The sequence below is a fragment of the Oncorhynchus mykiss genome, chromosome 8, assembly GCF_013265735.2.
Source record: "Oncorhynchus mykiss isolate Arlee chromosome 8, USDA_OmykA_1.1, whole genome shotgun sequence".
Classification (NCBI taxonomy): Eukaryota; Metazoa; Chordata; class Actinopteri; order Salmoniformes; family Salmonidae; genus Oncorhynchus; species Oncorhynchus mykiss.
The window spans coordinates 62,620,671-62,635,451 of NC_048572.1; the positions used below are offsets into that span (position 1 = coordinate 62,620,671).

General features: G+C 40.8%; 1 protein-coding gene across 9 annotated transcripts in view; it reads left to right on the forward strand.

Annotated features, from left to right (window-relative positions):
* Positions 1-574: 574 nt before the first annotated feature.
* The window catches only part of LOC110530308 (astrotactin-1), a 260,365-nt gene continuing 246,158 nt past the window's right edge, over positions 575-14,781 (forward strand). For 2 of the 9 annotated variants that reach the window (XM_036985947.1, XM_036985946.1), the window contains exon 1: positions 575-1,133. In XM_036985947.1, coding sequence (XP_036841842.1) covers positions 851-1,133 — 283 coding nt within the window. In that variant the 5' untranslated portion in view covers positions 575-850. The remainder of the gene's footprint in view (positions 1,134-14,781) is intronic. The other 7 variants (XM_021613237.2, XM_036985939.1, XM_036985941.1 and 4 more) reach the window with 5 other exon arrangements.

Here is a 14,781-nt window from a genome sequence, read left to right on the forward strand (position 1 = left end):
CTGATATTCATTGATTGTTTACTTTTCATGTTTCAATGATAGCAAGGTAGGATAATCCATAATTTACTATTTTCAATTTAGGTGACCTCGCATATTGGAGTTACCTCTGGGTTTATTGACAAGGCAGATGCTGTAATAAAACATAGGGCTGATGTTTTCAGATGAATACTAACAGTTTGTTTGGACCATTGCAAATCCTCACAATATGTGGAGGCAGATGGTGACTGTCTGATCTCGTTTGGGGATTTTCATATGATGCGTTTAACTTTTAGGATATGCAGATTTGTCTCTCATATGTTTTTAGACAAATACTGCTGTAGCCTAAGCATACACGTGTATGCCTACTTATTCAAAGTGTAATATTTTTTCATGAATAAATATATTTACACTGTAGTCAACAAATACAAATACAAAAGACGACTAAATAAATACATGCTGTAACTGAAGCCTATAATAAACCCCTATAAACGTTTTGGCGCGCAATTAACATGATCCCATATTGCACTAGTCTAGTGGGCTCACTGACAGTTAAGCAGAATTACCAATGGCTTGATGTGGACAATTCCAATATTGGGGTCAGTAGTGCTGCGCTTATTTTCCTTCCAAGCAAATCTCACCCCTAAACTGCATTGAAATGATCACAAATAATCTTTAACCATGTGACAGAGCATTTGGGGATTTATGCGAAATAAGAGGCGTTTATTTTCTGCAGGCAACAATCCGGAAATGTGTGCTTTGCAAGCGCATCCCCCTTGCTCTTCTTCCTCCTGCATGCAGCCGTATTGAAGTGAAGCTGGTTTGAACAGAGACGAGAGGGATATACGAAGCAGCGGTGATTTCAAGCATTAGGATGGGTCTGAGATTGCTCTTCTCGCTCGCATGGATTCTTGCCTTCAAAGCTGCTAATATTCAAGGTTTGAATACCGTCGAGGACCATTCCCAAGATTTGGAATGCAAAATGAAAAGCGTCACCGTGTCTGCGCTGCCGTTTTTGAGAGAAAACGACCTGAGCATCATGCATAGTCCGTCGGCCTCCGAGCCCAAGCTTCTGTTCTCCGTCAGAAATGATTTTCCGGGGGAAATAGTCGTCGTGGACGATCTAGAAAACACCGAGCTACCCTTTTTCGTCCTAGGTGAGTTCGGATGATACGTTCTCAACGTTCAGAATCCTCACTTGCAATGCCCATGCTTCATAACTGTTTATTATTGTTATTAGGAGACTGCTTCCGCCATGTCCACTATTACACGTGAGATTAGTTAATGCAATACAATACACTCTAGGCCTAACTAAAATTCCTCATCATTTCACAGTGTACAGTTAGTAAGCTACATGTCGAGGTAAACATGACGACAATAAGCCTATTTCAAATGCGAATCACCACTGTAGACCTATGCATAGCAAACATAAACGAGCATAATAACTAGTAATACAAAAATTAAATTGACATTTTACAACAACTTTGCTAGTTTCAGGTTTGTTATGTGCTATCAATTACTAGCATTGATAGCTGAAAGTGCAGGCCGCGAACCTATTGATGATGGAATAGCCACTCACTCAAGTAAAGGAATGTATGTACAAAATATTCAAGCTATTTGCAGATCCTATGACCTCACTGAGATGAATAGATATATGTGTTTACTTGCTGGGAGTGTTAACAGGTGTAGAGCTATATCACTACAACCTGTGATGTTTACAATTCATAGATTAGCCTAGATTGTAGACTCAACTCTTTAGAATAGCCTTGATATTGATACCCACTCCAACAATAATATAAACAACAATACATTTAAGTAATGTTCATTTTCACATGTTCACAAAGTAAGTCAATGGTTTTGAAATGTACCTAAATCCACTATTATAAAAGGTTATTTCATTCTCATGGGGAAGGGGAAATAACAGGGAGAGTGGTGTTCTGTTTATAACTCTGGCCGCTGTCCATGGTGCTGATTTGACAGAAAGGACTCTTTGAATGGGATTGTCTATTCACATGGCAGAACAATCTGTGCAGCTAGGAAGTGTGATGTGGGTCTATGTATGCATCCTAAATGGCACCCTATTCCCTGTATAGTGTATTACTTTTATGGGCCCTGGTCAAAAATAGTACACTAAATAGGGAATAGGGTGTCATTTGGGATGTAACCTAGCTGTAGTAAAGTTGTGACAGGTATTTTTGGCCTATCAGGTTCCCATTGCAGTATCATCCTGGTGACAGAGGTGTCATGACTTCACACAGCCTGCACTTACTTGAGTCGTCTTGGCAAACATTTGGAGTTCAGCAATATAGTGTTGTCACAGGCCAGTCTGATATCATTCTAATAGTGATATCCAGGGATTGATTTAGTGTCTATGTTTACCGCTAGAATGCATAGCATTCCAAAATTAGCTCTGCATTGGTCCTACTCTCGTTTCAGAGTAGGACCAATGTAGGACTTGTATTGTTACAGGCCAATATGATATCATTCTAATAGTTATATTCAGCCATTGTTTTGGTATACTGTATTCTTACAGCTAGCAGGAGTAGCATGATTTGTCATACTGCTGTATTAGTGCTTCTTCTGGGATTACAGTAGCTGCTCACTTGTATTCAATTGCTTTTCTATTACTTTTCTATAACATAAGACCTTTCAAGCCCATGTGGATTTGAATTTAATAAACTTTATTAATCCAACAAGGGGAAATTGGATTTGTCTCCGGCAAAACACATACAAATGTTATTGTATTTTAGCAACACACATCAACCAGTGGTTAGAATAATGCAACAAACATAGCACTTAGAAAAAAGTTACGTTTGTACATATCTCCGCTGTTTAAAACGAATTGTTAGTCTGAAAGAAATGTGAGATAATGTCAAGATGCTTTTTGTAGGGTTAGGGTTAGATCAAGTTTATGAAGTGCCTGGCTGGGCTGATGAGACCATGGATTGCGCTGTCCAATGGAACAGAGTAAATAGGCATTTCAACATCATAGATTTAGCCGGTGGTAACTTGTGGACGAGACACCGTCTGGAATGCAGTTTCAACCAATCAACATTCAGGATTAGACCCACCCGTTGTATAAATATCTCTAACGGTTGCCCCATCATTATGTACATGATGTCAGAATGCACTCACTGTTCCAAAATGGGATTGTTACACAACAGATAGCCCACGCTACCCTCAACGAAGACACACGCTGTCTGCTATTTATCTATAGGCTATATTTCAACTTGTCCATTTTAGATTATTTTGAATTAAGGTGTGTTCACATGGAAGTAGCCCGTTCACTGTTACGGACGACTTATGTTTGAGGCTTAGCTGAACCGGACAAACTTCTCTCTTCGATGAGAGCCCAAGCACCTCCTCAGTGTTTCCCCAGATCAAGTATGTAGACGTTTGTGCAGTCTAGCACAAACTTTTTCCGCCTGGCACATTTTCTGGCTGGTGCTCGCATTGCCTTCATTGTTGTTTTCCTTACAAATAATAACTTTGAACGTGTGCGTTACAGTCAAAGTAAGTGCCTTATTTTCTGTATATCCTGTTGTCGTTTCTGTCACGTTCTGACCTTAGTTCCTTTGTTATGTCTTTGTTTTAGTATGGTCAGGGCGTGAGTTGGGTGGGTTGTCTATGTTCCCGTTTTCTATGTTTTATCTTTGCGTTTGGCCTGGTATGGTTCTCAATCAGAGGCAGGTGTCGTTATTTGTCTCTGATTGAGAATCATACTTAGGTAGCCTTTTCCCACTTGTGTTTCGTGGGTGTTTATTTTCTGTTCTGTGTTTGTATTTCACCGTTCAGGACTGTTTTCGTTTCGTTCTCGTGTTTTGTTGTTTTGTTCGAGTATTCGTGTTCATTAAAAGAGAATATGAATACTTACCACGCTGCACCTTGGTCCTCCTCTCTTTCTCCCAATGACGAACGTTACAGTTTCTTCTGTAGCATACCGTATGTACACTACTGGTCAAAAGTTTTAGAACACCTACTCATTCAATGGTTTTTCTTTATTTTTACTATTTTCTAAATTGTAGAATAATAGTGAAGATGTCAAGACTATGAAATAACACATGAATCATGTAGAAACCCAAAAAGTGTTAAACCAATCAAAATATATTTTATATTTGACATTCTTCAAATTAGCCACCCTTTTTGCCTTGATTACAGCTTTGAACGCTCTTGGCATTCTCTCAACCAGCTTCATGAGGTAGTCACATGGAATGCATTTCAATTAACAGGTGTGCCTTGCTAAAAGTTAATTTGTGGAATTTCTTTCCTTCTTAAGACGTTTGGGCCAATCAGTTGTGTTGGGACAAGGTAGGGGGTTATACAGAAGAGCATTACTTTAAGACATGGTCAGTCAATATGGAACATTTCAAGAACTTTGAAAGTTTCTTCAAGTGCAGTCGCAAAAACCATCAAGCACAATGATGAAACTGGTTCTCATGAGGACCGCCAAAGGAAATGAAGACACAGAGTTACCTCTGTTGCAGAGGATAAGTTCACTAGAGTTACCAGCCTCAGAAATTGCAGCCCAAATAAATGCTTCACAGAGTTCAAGTAACAGACATCTCAACATAAACTGTTCAGAGGAGACTGTGAATCAGGCCTTCATGGTCGATTTTTCAGCAAAGAAATCACTACTAAAGGACACCAATAAGAAGATGAGACTTGCTTGGGCCAAGAAACATGACCAATGGACATTAGGCCTGCGGAAATGTATCCTTTGGTCTTGAGTCTAAATAGTCTTAAATTACTTTTTACTTTTATTTCTTATTCTTATTTTTTTTTAAACTGCATTGTTGTTCAGGGGCTCGTAAGTAGCATTTCACTGTAGGCTCTACACCTGTTGTTTTCGGCACATGTGACTAATAAAATGTGATTTGATTTGATTTAGTAATTTTTATATGAGCTAATTCATATTATGGTTCTGTCAGCCGAGAGTTAGATAAATATGACCACTTGTGTTAACTCAATCTCAGCGCTTGGACTAATATAGCCAACATTTTCCGGATTGAATGATTGTGTTATGCTGTCGCCACTTCTTTGAATCTCTCAACATTGCATCCAAAAATAAATAGGTCACATCCAAGGGCGTCAAAGAGTTAAGATGGTCATACCAAGGATTATTTAACTATTTGATTTAGAATTTTTAGACCCCTTACGGTATAAAAGAATGTGGGATTTTTTGGGGAGGATGAAACATTGAATTTAGCGTTACTGCTATTAGCCAAAATAAACACTTTGAATAACAGATTCCCTACATGGAACAACAGACAGTCAGTCCCAAACAATGATCAGGTAACCATTTAAAAAACAAATGTGTACTTGTATTCATCTCCTTATATTAGGCACTAAACTATCTCCAAGTATGTAGACAACCCTTCAAATAGGTCCTTGGTTTCAACACTCACTACCGAGTTCCAAACGGCCTCTGGATTTATTTCAGCACAAGAACTGCACACATGCCAAAGATCAACATGCGCAATGCCTAGTGTTCGGCTGGAGTTGTGTAACGCTCGTCACCGTTGGACTTTGGAGTAGTGGAAAAGCGTTCTCTGGAGTGATGAATCACGCTACACCATCTGTCAGTCCGGCGGAAAAATCTGGGATTGGCAGATGCCAGGAGAACGCTACCTGCCCGAATGCATAGTGCCAACTGTAAAGTCTGATGGAGGAGGAATAGTGGTGTGGGGCTGTTTTCATTCTTAAAGCTAGGCCGCTTTGTTCCAATGAAGGGAAATCTTAACGCTACAGCATACAATGACATTCTAGATGATTCTGTACTTCCAACTTTGTGGCATCAGTTTGGGGAAGGACCTTTCCTAATTCATCAATACAATGCCCCAGTGCACGAATGCTTGTGGCTGAATGGAAGCAAGTCCCTGCAGAAATGTTCCAGTGGAAAGCCTTCCCAGAAGAGTGGAGGCTGTTATAGCAGCAAAGGGTGGACCAACTCCATAATAATGCCCATGATTTTGGAATGAGATATTCGACGAGCAGATGTCCACATACTTTTGGCAACGTAGTGTACTTTTTTTTCTTCAACTGGTACTGGTGACCTTAAGACGGGTATTGTGAGGCTTGTAGGCATCCTAGAGCAAAACAGAGAACACCATCATCATGTTCGTGAGAGTCTCATCTTTCAATAATATGTTGTAGGTGAAACCGTTGTTTTCATGAGAAGACCGATTTTCAGGATGTCTCATGGTCTGACAAACACCGCTCTAGCTCTGCCACCTTTAACCATAGATGCAGAAGGGCGATATCGGAGGATACGATGGATTGAGACGGAGCCCATGCAAAAAAAGACGTCTCTATCTTAAAGGAACAGATTTGGATGGGGATTTTTTTATTGTGTTAATTCGAATTCCATGGGGTCGGAAGGGGTCATTAACCAATCACAGTCCTCCTTTTAGGACATTCAGCAATTCACCAGCAGAGGGAGTTCCCTTTGAATCCATTTTCCAATTCACTGTATTGGTGGTGCTCATAAAATGTATCACACCGTCAGAATTAGCCCACTCTGGAAATGTTATGTACTTGTAGAGTATATTGTTCCAAACAATATGTCTTAAAATGAACAAAATCCCAAAATGTATTTTTTTAAAATTATTTTTGAATGTTGAATAAACAAATGTGAATGTTTTTATTTCAGAATCAAGACCTATTCCATATTTTAGAGCACACACTAGGAGCATAATGACAGCGAGATATTGTCTGTATCATGTATGGTTTACAGATCATAGGGTCTTACAAGAGGTATGTATAAGTATAGAAAGGGCCTAGAATGGCCACTTTTATCATGATACATTTGTGTTACAAATGTATAAAGCATTTCAAACACACTTCCTCCCAATTAAGTTTCTATGTGAGAATTGCCAGAACAAAATGAGATACCCAAAATACTGTGGAATCGCCCTAGACTTTGTTTTACTCTTTATAGTGTATACTTTTAAGTGTAAAGTGAAGCCATTGGGGTACAAAATACATTACAAAACACATTACAAAAAGTATGTACATTACAAAAATTGGCTGTTCAGAATGCATGGCCAAAAGAGTGCGACACCCAAATCACATCACTAATGGAGTCTGCTCTGCAAGTCACATTGCAGCAAATCTGTGGGAGGGGCCGTGTATCAACAATGTTAGCGCTAACATATCCCACTCAAAACGAGGCATGTCTGCTAGATCATTGCTCTGATTTCAATCACATACTGCCATACTGGCGTAGCGAGTATTTGTGATTTGCCTAGTATCATGTAGTAATGACTAGGGATGTAACGATTCACCAATACACATTGGATATGAGTGCATCAGTTAGTGGGTCCTCAAATCGATCCAAATGCTGTAGTGATGTTCGTCTGAGGAAGAAGGAGTAGACCAAAGCGCAGCGTGGTACTTATTAATATTTCCTTTAATTAACTGAACACTAAATACAAAAGAACAAGAGAATAAATGAAAACCAAAACAGTCCCGTATGGTGCAAACACTGAAACGGAAAACAACTACCCACAACCCATAGTGGGAAAACAGGCTGCCTAAGTATGGTTCTCAATCAGAGACAATGATTGACAGCTGTCTCTCATTGGGAACCATACCAGGCCAAACACCTAGAAATATAACACACAGAACCAATATATAGAATGCCCACCCCAACTCACGCCCTGACCAAACTAAAATAGAGACATAAAAAAAGGAACTAAGGTCAGGACGTGACAAATGCAGCATACACCGGTCAGAAAATGTATTCAAAAATTATGAATTCACTTTTTTTGTTGTTGCTCATATTACTTTCTTTCTACCTTCCAAAAATGCCTCTCATCTTTTTTTATTTAACTAGGCAAGTCAGTTAAGAACAAATTATTATTTACAATGACAGTCTACACTGGCCAAACCCAGACAATGCTGGGCCAATTTTGCGCTGCCCTATGGGACTCCCAATCACTTCCAGTTGTGATACAGCCTGGATTCAAACCAGGGTGTCTGTAGTGACACCTCAAGCACTGAAGATGCAGTGCCTTAGATCGCTGCGCCACTCGGGAGCACTTTTGTGACAACTGATGCATCCTGTCCTTCAGTGTCAAACTAAACATGCTACTGTGTTGACAGTCATTTTGCATGCCTAACAACCCCAGGCGATAACAGTAGCCTAGTCAGACTGTGCACTGTGCCCAGCTTCACACGCTGACCAAAGAGAGGTAGGCCTATTCCTGATCTTGCACATATACGCAGCACCTTCGGCCTTCAAATGCTTGTAAAATGGCTTATGCAAAATTAGGTGTTATTAGTTGAGTGATAAACATTGTAATTTGCTAGGTTGTTGTTATCAAATGTGCTGTTGAAAATTGTATTTTACTGGAATAAAAGTAGGCTAAGCCACTGGAGACAACACTCATCTGGCTATACCTGCTGATCGGGGCTTACATTCGATTTTATTTCAATTGTTCAGGTTCAACATCAGCAATAGTTTTGGTATTTTTGCTTTAAACAATCAGTGTATTGGTCATTTTTAGATATACAGGGTAAAGTTTATAATTACATAAAGAGGATAGCAATCACTTTTGTGAGCCGCACTGCATGGCCGAAGCACCAAGAGCTAAGAAGCTCATTATGTAAAAACTTCCAAGCGGTGAAAACCATTTGATTTTGGTTGATGGGGGTGAATTCCAAAGTTGTGCTATTGTAACATTGTTTCTGGGCTTGAACCAAGGACTCTCTGAACACATCGACATGAACTGTCTCACGCGAAGCATCGTTACCTATCGCTCCACAAAAGCTGCAGCCCTTGCAGAGCAAAGGAAACAGGAAACGTCACCGATTGAAACGCTACTAGCGCACATCACTAACTAGCTAGCCATTTCACACCGGCTACACTATATAGTCATCTGCTATGTCATACTGTAGTTCATTTCTTAAGGTAAATATTAATACATTACTAGCTCAAACACTTAATCTGCAAAAATGACAAATACATTCACACCCCCCTAATCTGATAGTGAGATAGTAGATGCCCAGTCACCCTTATGGCTCAGCTCAGATGCCTACATACACCATAGACATACATAATGTACACACACACACACACACACACACACACACACACACACACACAAACACACACACACACACACAGAAAAGTCAGCTCATACAGATCCAGCTCAAAGAGGCCCACTCCATCAGCAGCAGATTTTCATTTAGAATGGAAAATGTTAGTGCAGTGTAAGTGCATCTAAACATATCGTTCCTGTATCATAAGGAGGCCATGTGTCTAGATATGTATAGAATCGTCTTGAAAGGGGGAAGCTGCACATGCCTAGCAATGACAGTAGTATGCTCACTTAGTTTGCTAAAGACAGTATTTAATGAAAAATTAGGTATGACACCATTACACTATCCAGGATATTTTTTCTGCATTTCATAACTTCAAACACAAGTCCTTGCAGCCAGGATTATAATAAATTGTTCCAAGTAGATGTTTGCTGTGCTAATTCCAAAAAGAGTCAATGTAAAAAATATATCTACAGGGAAAAACACACGCAGGATATCAAAGTTATATGCAGAGTATTTAAATGTAGTTAGAGCCATCACATGAACATGGTGTTTATGTGATGGCTCTAAATGAAAATACTAAGCATATTACTTTGATATCCTGTGTGTTCTTTACCCTGTGGATATATTTCCATGTTTCATTACTCATAATGCATTGCTAGGGTAAAACGTTGGGACAAACACCAAAGAGTCTGCTCTGCCAATTGAATTGGAGTCACAGCCTATGTTTCAGTGCGTTCGGAAAACATTCAGACCCCTTGACTGTTTCCACATTTGTTACGTTAGAGCCTTATTCTAAAAATTGAATACATCTTTTTTTCCCCTCATCAATCGACACACAATTCCCCAGAAAAACAGTTTTTTTTAACCTTTTTGCACATTTATCAAAAATCTAAAATGGAAATATCACATTTACAAAAGCATTCAGACCCTTTACTCATTATTTTTTTGAAGCACCTTTAGAAGCAATTACAGCCTTGTGCTGTCTTGGATATGACGCGACAAGCTTGGCACACCTGTATTTGGGGAGTTTCTCCCATTTTTGTCTGCAGATCTTCACAAGCTCTGTCAGGTTGGATGGGGAGCATCGCTGCACAGCTATTTTCAGAGATGTTCGATAAGGTTTAAGTCCAGGCTCTGGCTGGGCCACTTAAGGAGATTCAGAGACTTGTCCAGAAGCCACTCCTGCGTTGTCTTGGCTGTGTGTTTAGGGTCGTTGTCCTGTTGGAAGGTAAACCTTTGCCCCAGTCTTAGGTCCTGAGTGCTCTGGAGCAGGTTTTCATCAAAGATCTCTCTTTGCTTTGCTCTATTCATATTTCCCTCTGTCCTGACTTGTCTCCCAGTCCCTGCCGCTAAAAAACATCCCCCCCAGCATGTTCCTGCCCCCACCATGCTTCACCGAAGGGATTGGGCCAGGTTTCATCCAGACGTGACTCTTGGCATTCAGGACAAAGAGTTCAATCTTGGTTTTATCAGACCAGAGAATTTTGTTTCTAATGGTCTGAGAGTCCTTTAGGTGCCTTTTGGCAAACTCCAAGCTGCCTGAGATGGTTATCCTTCTGGAAGGTTCTCCCATCTCCACAGAGGAACTCTGGAGTGCTTTCAGAGTGACCATCGGGTTCTTGGTCACCTCCCTGACCAATGCCCTTCTCCACCGATTGCTCAGTTTAGCCAGGCGGCCAGCTCTAGGAAGAGTCTGGGTGGTTCCAAACTTCTTCCATTTAAGAATTTTGGAGGCCACTGTGTTCTTGGGGACCGTCAATGCTGCAGAAATGTTTTGGTACCCTTCCCCAGATCTGTGCCTCGACACAATCCTGTCTCTGACATTCCCTGCCAACTGTGGGACCTTATATAAACAGGTGTGCGCCTTTCCAAATCGTGTCCAATCAATTGAATTTACCACAGGTGGACTCCAATGAAAGTTGTAGAAATATCTCATACACTGGGGAGAACAAGTATTTGATACACTGCCGATTTTGCAGGTTTCCCTACTTACAAAGCATGTAGAGGTCTGTAATTTCTATCATAGGTACACTTCAACTATGAGAGACGGAATCTATAACAAAAATCCAGAAAATCACATTGTATGATTTTTAAGTAATTAATTAGCATTTTATTGCATGGCATAAGTATTTGATCACCTACCAACCAGTAAGAATTCCAGCTCTCACAGACCTTTCAGTTTTTCTTTAAGAAGCCCTCCTGTTCTCCACTCATTACCTGTATTAACTGCACCTGTTTGAACTCGTTACCTGTATGAAAGACACCTGTCCTCACACTTAATCAAACAGACTCCAACCTCTCCACAATGGCCAAGACCAGAGAGCTGTGTAAGGACATCAGGGATAAAATTGTAGACCTGCACAAGGCTGGGATGGGCTACAGGACAATAGGCAAGCAGCATTGTGAGAAGGCAACAACTGTTGGCGCAATTATTAGAAAATGGAAGAAGTTCAAGATGATGGTCAATCACCCTCGGTCTGGGGCTCCATGCAAGATCTCACCTCGTGGGGCATCAGTGATCATGAGGAAGGTGAGGGATCAGCCCAGAACTACACGGCAGGACCTGGTCAATGACTTGAAGAGAGCTGGGACCACAGTCTCAAAGAAAACCATTAATAACACACTACGCCGTCATGGATTAAAATCCTGCAGCGCACGCAAGATCCCCCTGCACAACCCAGCGCATGTCCAGGCCCGTCTGAAGTTTGCCAATGACCATCTGGATGATCCAGAGGAGGAATGGGAGAAGGTCATGTGGTCTGTTGAGACAAAAACAGAGCTTCTTGGTCTAAACTCCACTTGCCGTGTTTGGAGGAAGAAGAAGGATGAGTACAACCCCAAGAACACCATCCCAACCATGAAGCATGGAGGTGGAAACATCATTCTTTGGGGATGCTTTTCTGCAAAGGGGACAGGACGACTGCACCGTATTGAGGGGAGGATGGATGGGGCCATGTATCGCGAGATCTTGGCCAACAACCTCCTTCCCTCAGTAAGAGCATTGAAGATGGGTCGTGATGGGGTCTTCCAGCATGACAACGACCCGAAACACACAGCCAGGGCAACTAAGGAGTGGCTCTGTAAGAAGCATCTCAAGGTCCTGGAGTGGCCTAGCCAGTCTCCAGACCTGAACCCAATAGAACATCTTTGGAGGGAGCTGAAAGTCCGTATTGCCCAGCGACAGCCCCGAAACCTGAAGGATCTGGAGAAGGTCTGTATGGGGGAGTGGGCCAAAATCCCTGCTGCAGTGTGTGCAAACCTGGTCAAGAACTACAGGAAACATATGATCTCTGTAATTGCAAACAAAGGTTTCTGTACCAAATATTAAATTCTGCTTTTCTGATGTATCAAATACTTATGTCATGCAATAAAATGCAAATTAATTACTTAAAAATCAGACAATGTGATTTTCTAGATTTTTGTTTTAGTTTCCATCTTTCACAGTTGAAGTGTATCTATGATAAAAATTACTGACCTCTACATGCTTTGTAAGTAGGAAAACCTGCAATATTGGTAGTGTATCAAATACTTGTTCTCCCCACTGTAGATGATCAATGGAAACAGGATGCACCTGAGCTCAATTTCGAGTCTCATAGCAAGGGTCCAAATACTTATGTAAATAAGGTAGTTCTGTTTTTATTTTGAATACATTTGCCAAAAATGTCTGAAAACCTGTTTTCGCTTTGTCAATATTGAGTATTGTGTGTAGATTGACCCTTAGTCTTATATCAACTTTACTCAATAGTATAGAGCTGTAATGTACCTTTGTCCTCCGATAAGCTAATAAATCAACCTTTGGGAGGGAGATTTCTCTGTATTTACTCTGGCAGCCGCTGATCATCCCCATATGCTGGATGGCATCACATGCAGATGCTGATGAATTACAAGTCATTGTAAATATGAAATAATGGAATCATGTGGTATAGCCTATCTCTGGGGAATAAACAGTGGTTCACACGATCCCATCATTATGAACATGCATGGGTATTTTTTATTGATACGGAGGTTTCGCCCATGCCCCTGCTCGTAACTGAGAACATTTGCAAAGTTGTGTGTCACCCAGATATCAATAATAAAGACCGTAGCTGTTGATACGGAGGTTTCGCCCATGCCCCTGCTCGTCCCTCATTCTTAAAGCTAAGTATCCTGATCACATTCTGCGCATGTGTTATTTTATATACACATTTGTTTTTCTAATGTAGCTGCTGCTCACATTCACATTTCTCTCTTTACTCACCCTCTTCTGAACCATGATGATGTAGCATATGTCTCTGCCTCATACTTCTGAACAGCTGAAATAAAACCTTAAGGCAATTGAACAAACATTCATACAGTAGGAAGGCTACAACCTCTGTCTGTCTGTTGTAACGGGTATTGCAGTTGCACAAGCAGGATGCAGTCCCTACACTTTGGAGAAAAAACGATCAGCTTTTTGTGTGATGATGCCTCCTGGGCAGCTTAGCCAATGTTTGCGATGATGATGATGATGGAAATATACATTCAATTGCTCAGTGGCGGTTCTCAGTGGCGGTTATGGCTCCCTGAGCGAACCCCCTCCTTCAAACTAAATTGCACAACTAATTGTATCTCGTACTTCTGAGTGGGAGACCTTCCCAGGCAGTAGCCTGCCTAGCTCACAAACTAGAATCAGGGCGCCCACTCCGACAAGGTTAATTGACCCACAGTCCCACACGGTGACATATCACTGACGTGACGCACAAATGAGCGATAAAAAAACGCTATATATATATATATACTTTTTTTTGTTTTGTGCAGGTGCCCCATGCCACCCCCGGCAAGATGCCGCCCAGGATGGCTGCCCATGTCGCCTATACCTAAATCCGTCACTGCAATCGCTAATTAGACTGCAGCTGTGTCTTGCTTTGTTCTACCTCTGGGCAGCCAAATGTTCTAGGAAGCCGAGTGTGTATCCAGACCGGTGAAAAGAGTCTGAAAATGGATGAGTTCGTTTTGCATCGCCCGGCGCCATAGTTATGCCATATATGTATATGCTGATATTGTGGCGAGAATAATGAATGCTTAGTCCAGAGTTAAAGCTTGATTGATCCTTAATTAATACGTACATTTTCGGATTTGAAGATATATTTTATATTATGTGTACCCATTTATTCTCGAAGACGATGGTCAGTCCTTGCGTCAATAGCTCTGTCTATGAATTTTAGTGGTTGCATTTCTCCAGGCCCATCCCTCAGCTTTTAGCCAAAACAGAGGCGAGGTGCGTGGTTTGTTATTGCTTCAAATAAGGTTAAGGATTCTATATTTAAATCACCATCCCAAAGTTGTTGTTATAAGCCAGTTGGCATTTGAGGATTATTGAAATTCTTTGTCGTTCTTACCTTCCTGCTCCGTAAATTAATAGGAACCAACTATGTGTGTTTGAAGCTCTGTACATTTAGCAAAAATGCCAGCCCTTCCCAGGCTTGCCAATGTATTGTTTTAATTCCAAATGCTGCACCAAAAAGAAACTTGTGGATAAATTTCCCTATTAGTTGGGATTCAGATTTGGAGTAGCAATAGCAATAGGATATCAGTCTTCCCATGACAGGGTTTTACCCAGATGTAAGGTAATTAGTCAACTTCATGATAAATGCTGCTTCAGGTGTTTACACCTCCATCTCCACAGTCTATAAATACTTCACGTGTCCTTATTACTAATGCAGTGTTAACAGAACACATGCAAGAGTTGAAGCCATTTTTAATTGGATATAATGGGTTCCCTTTTAGTAATGCCATGTGCTC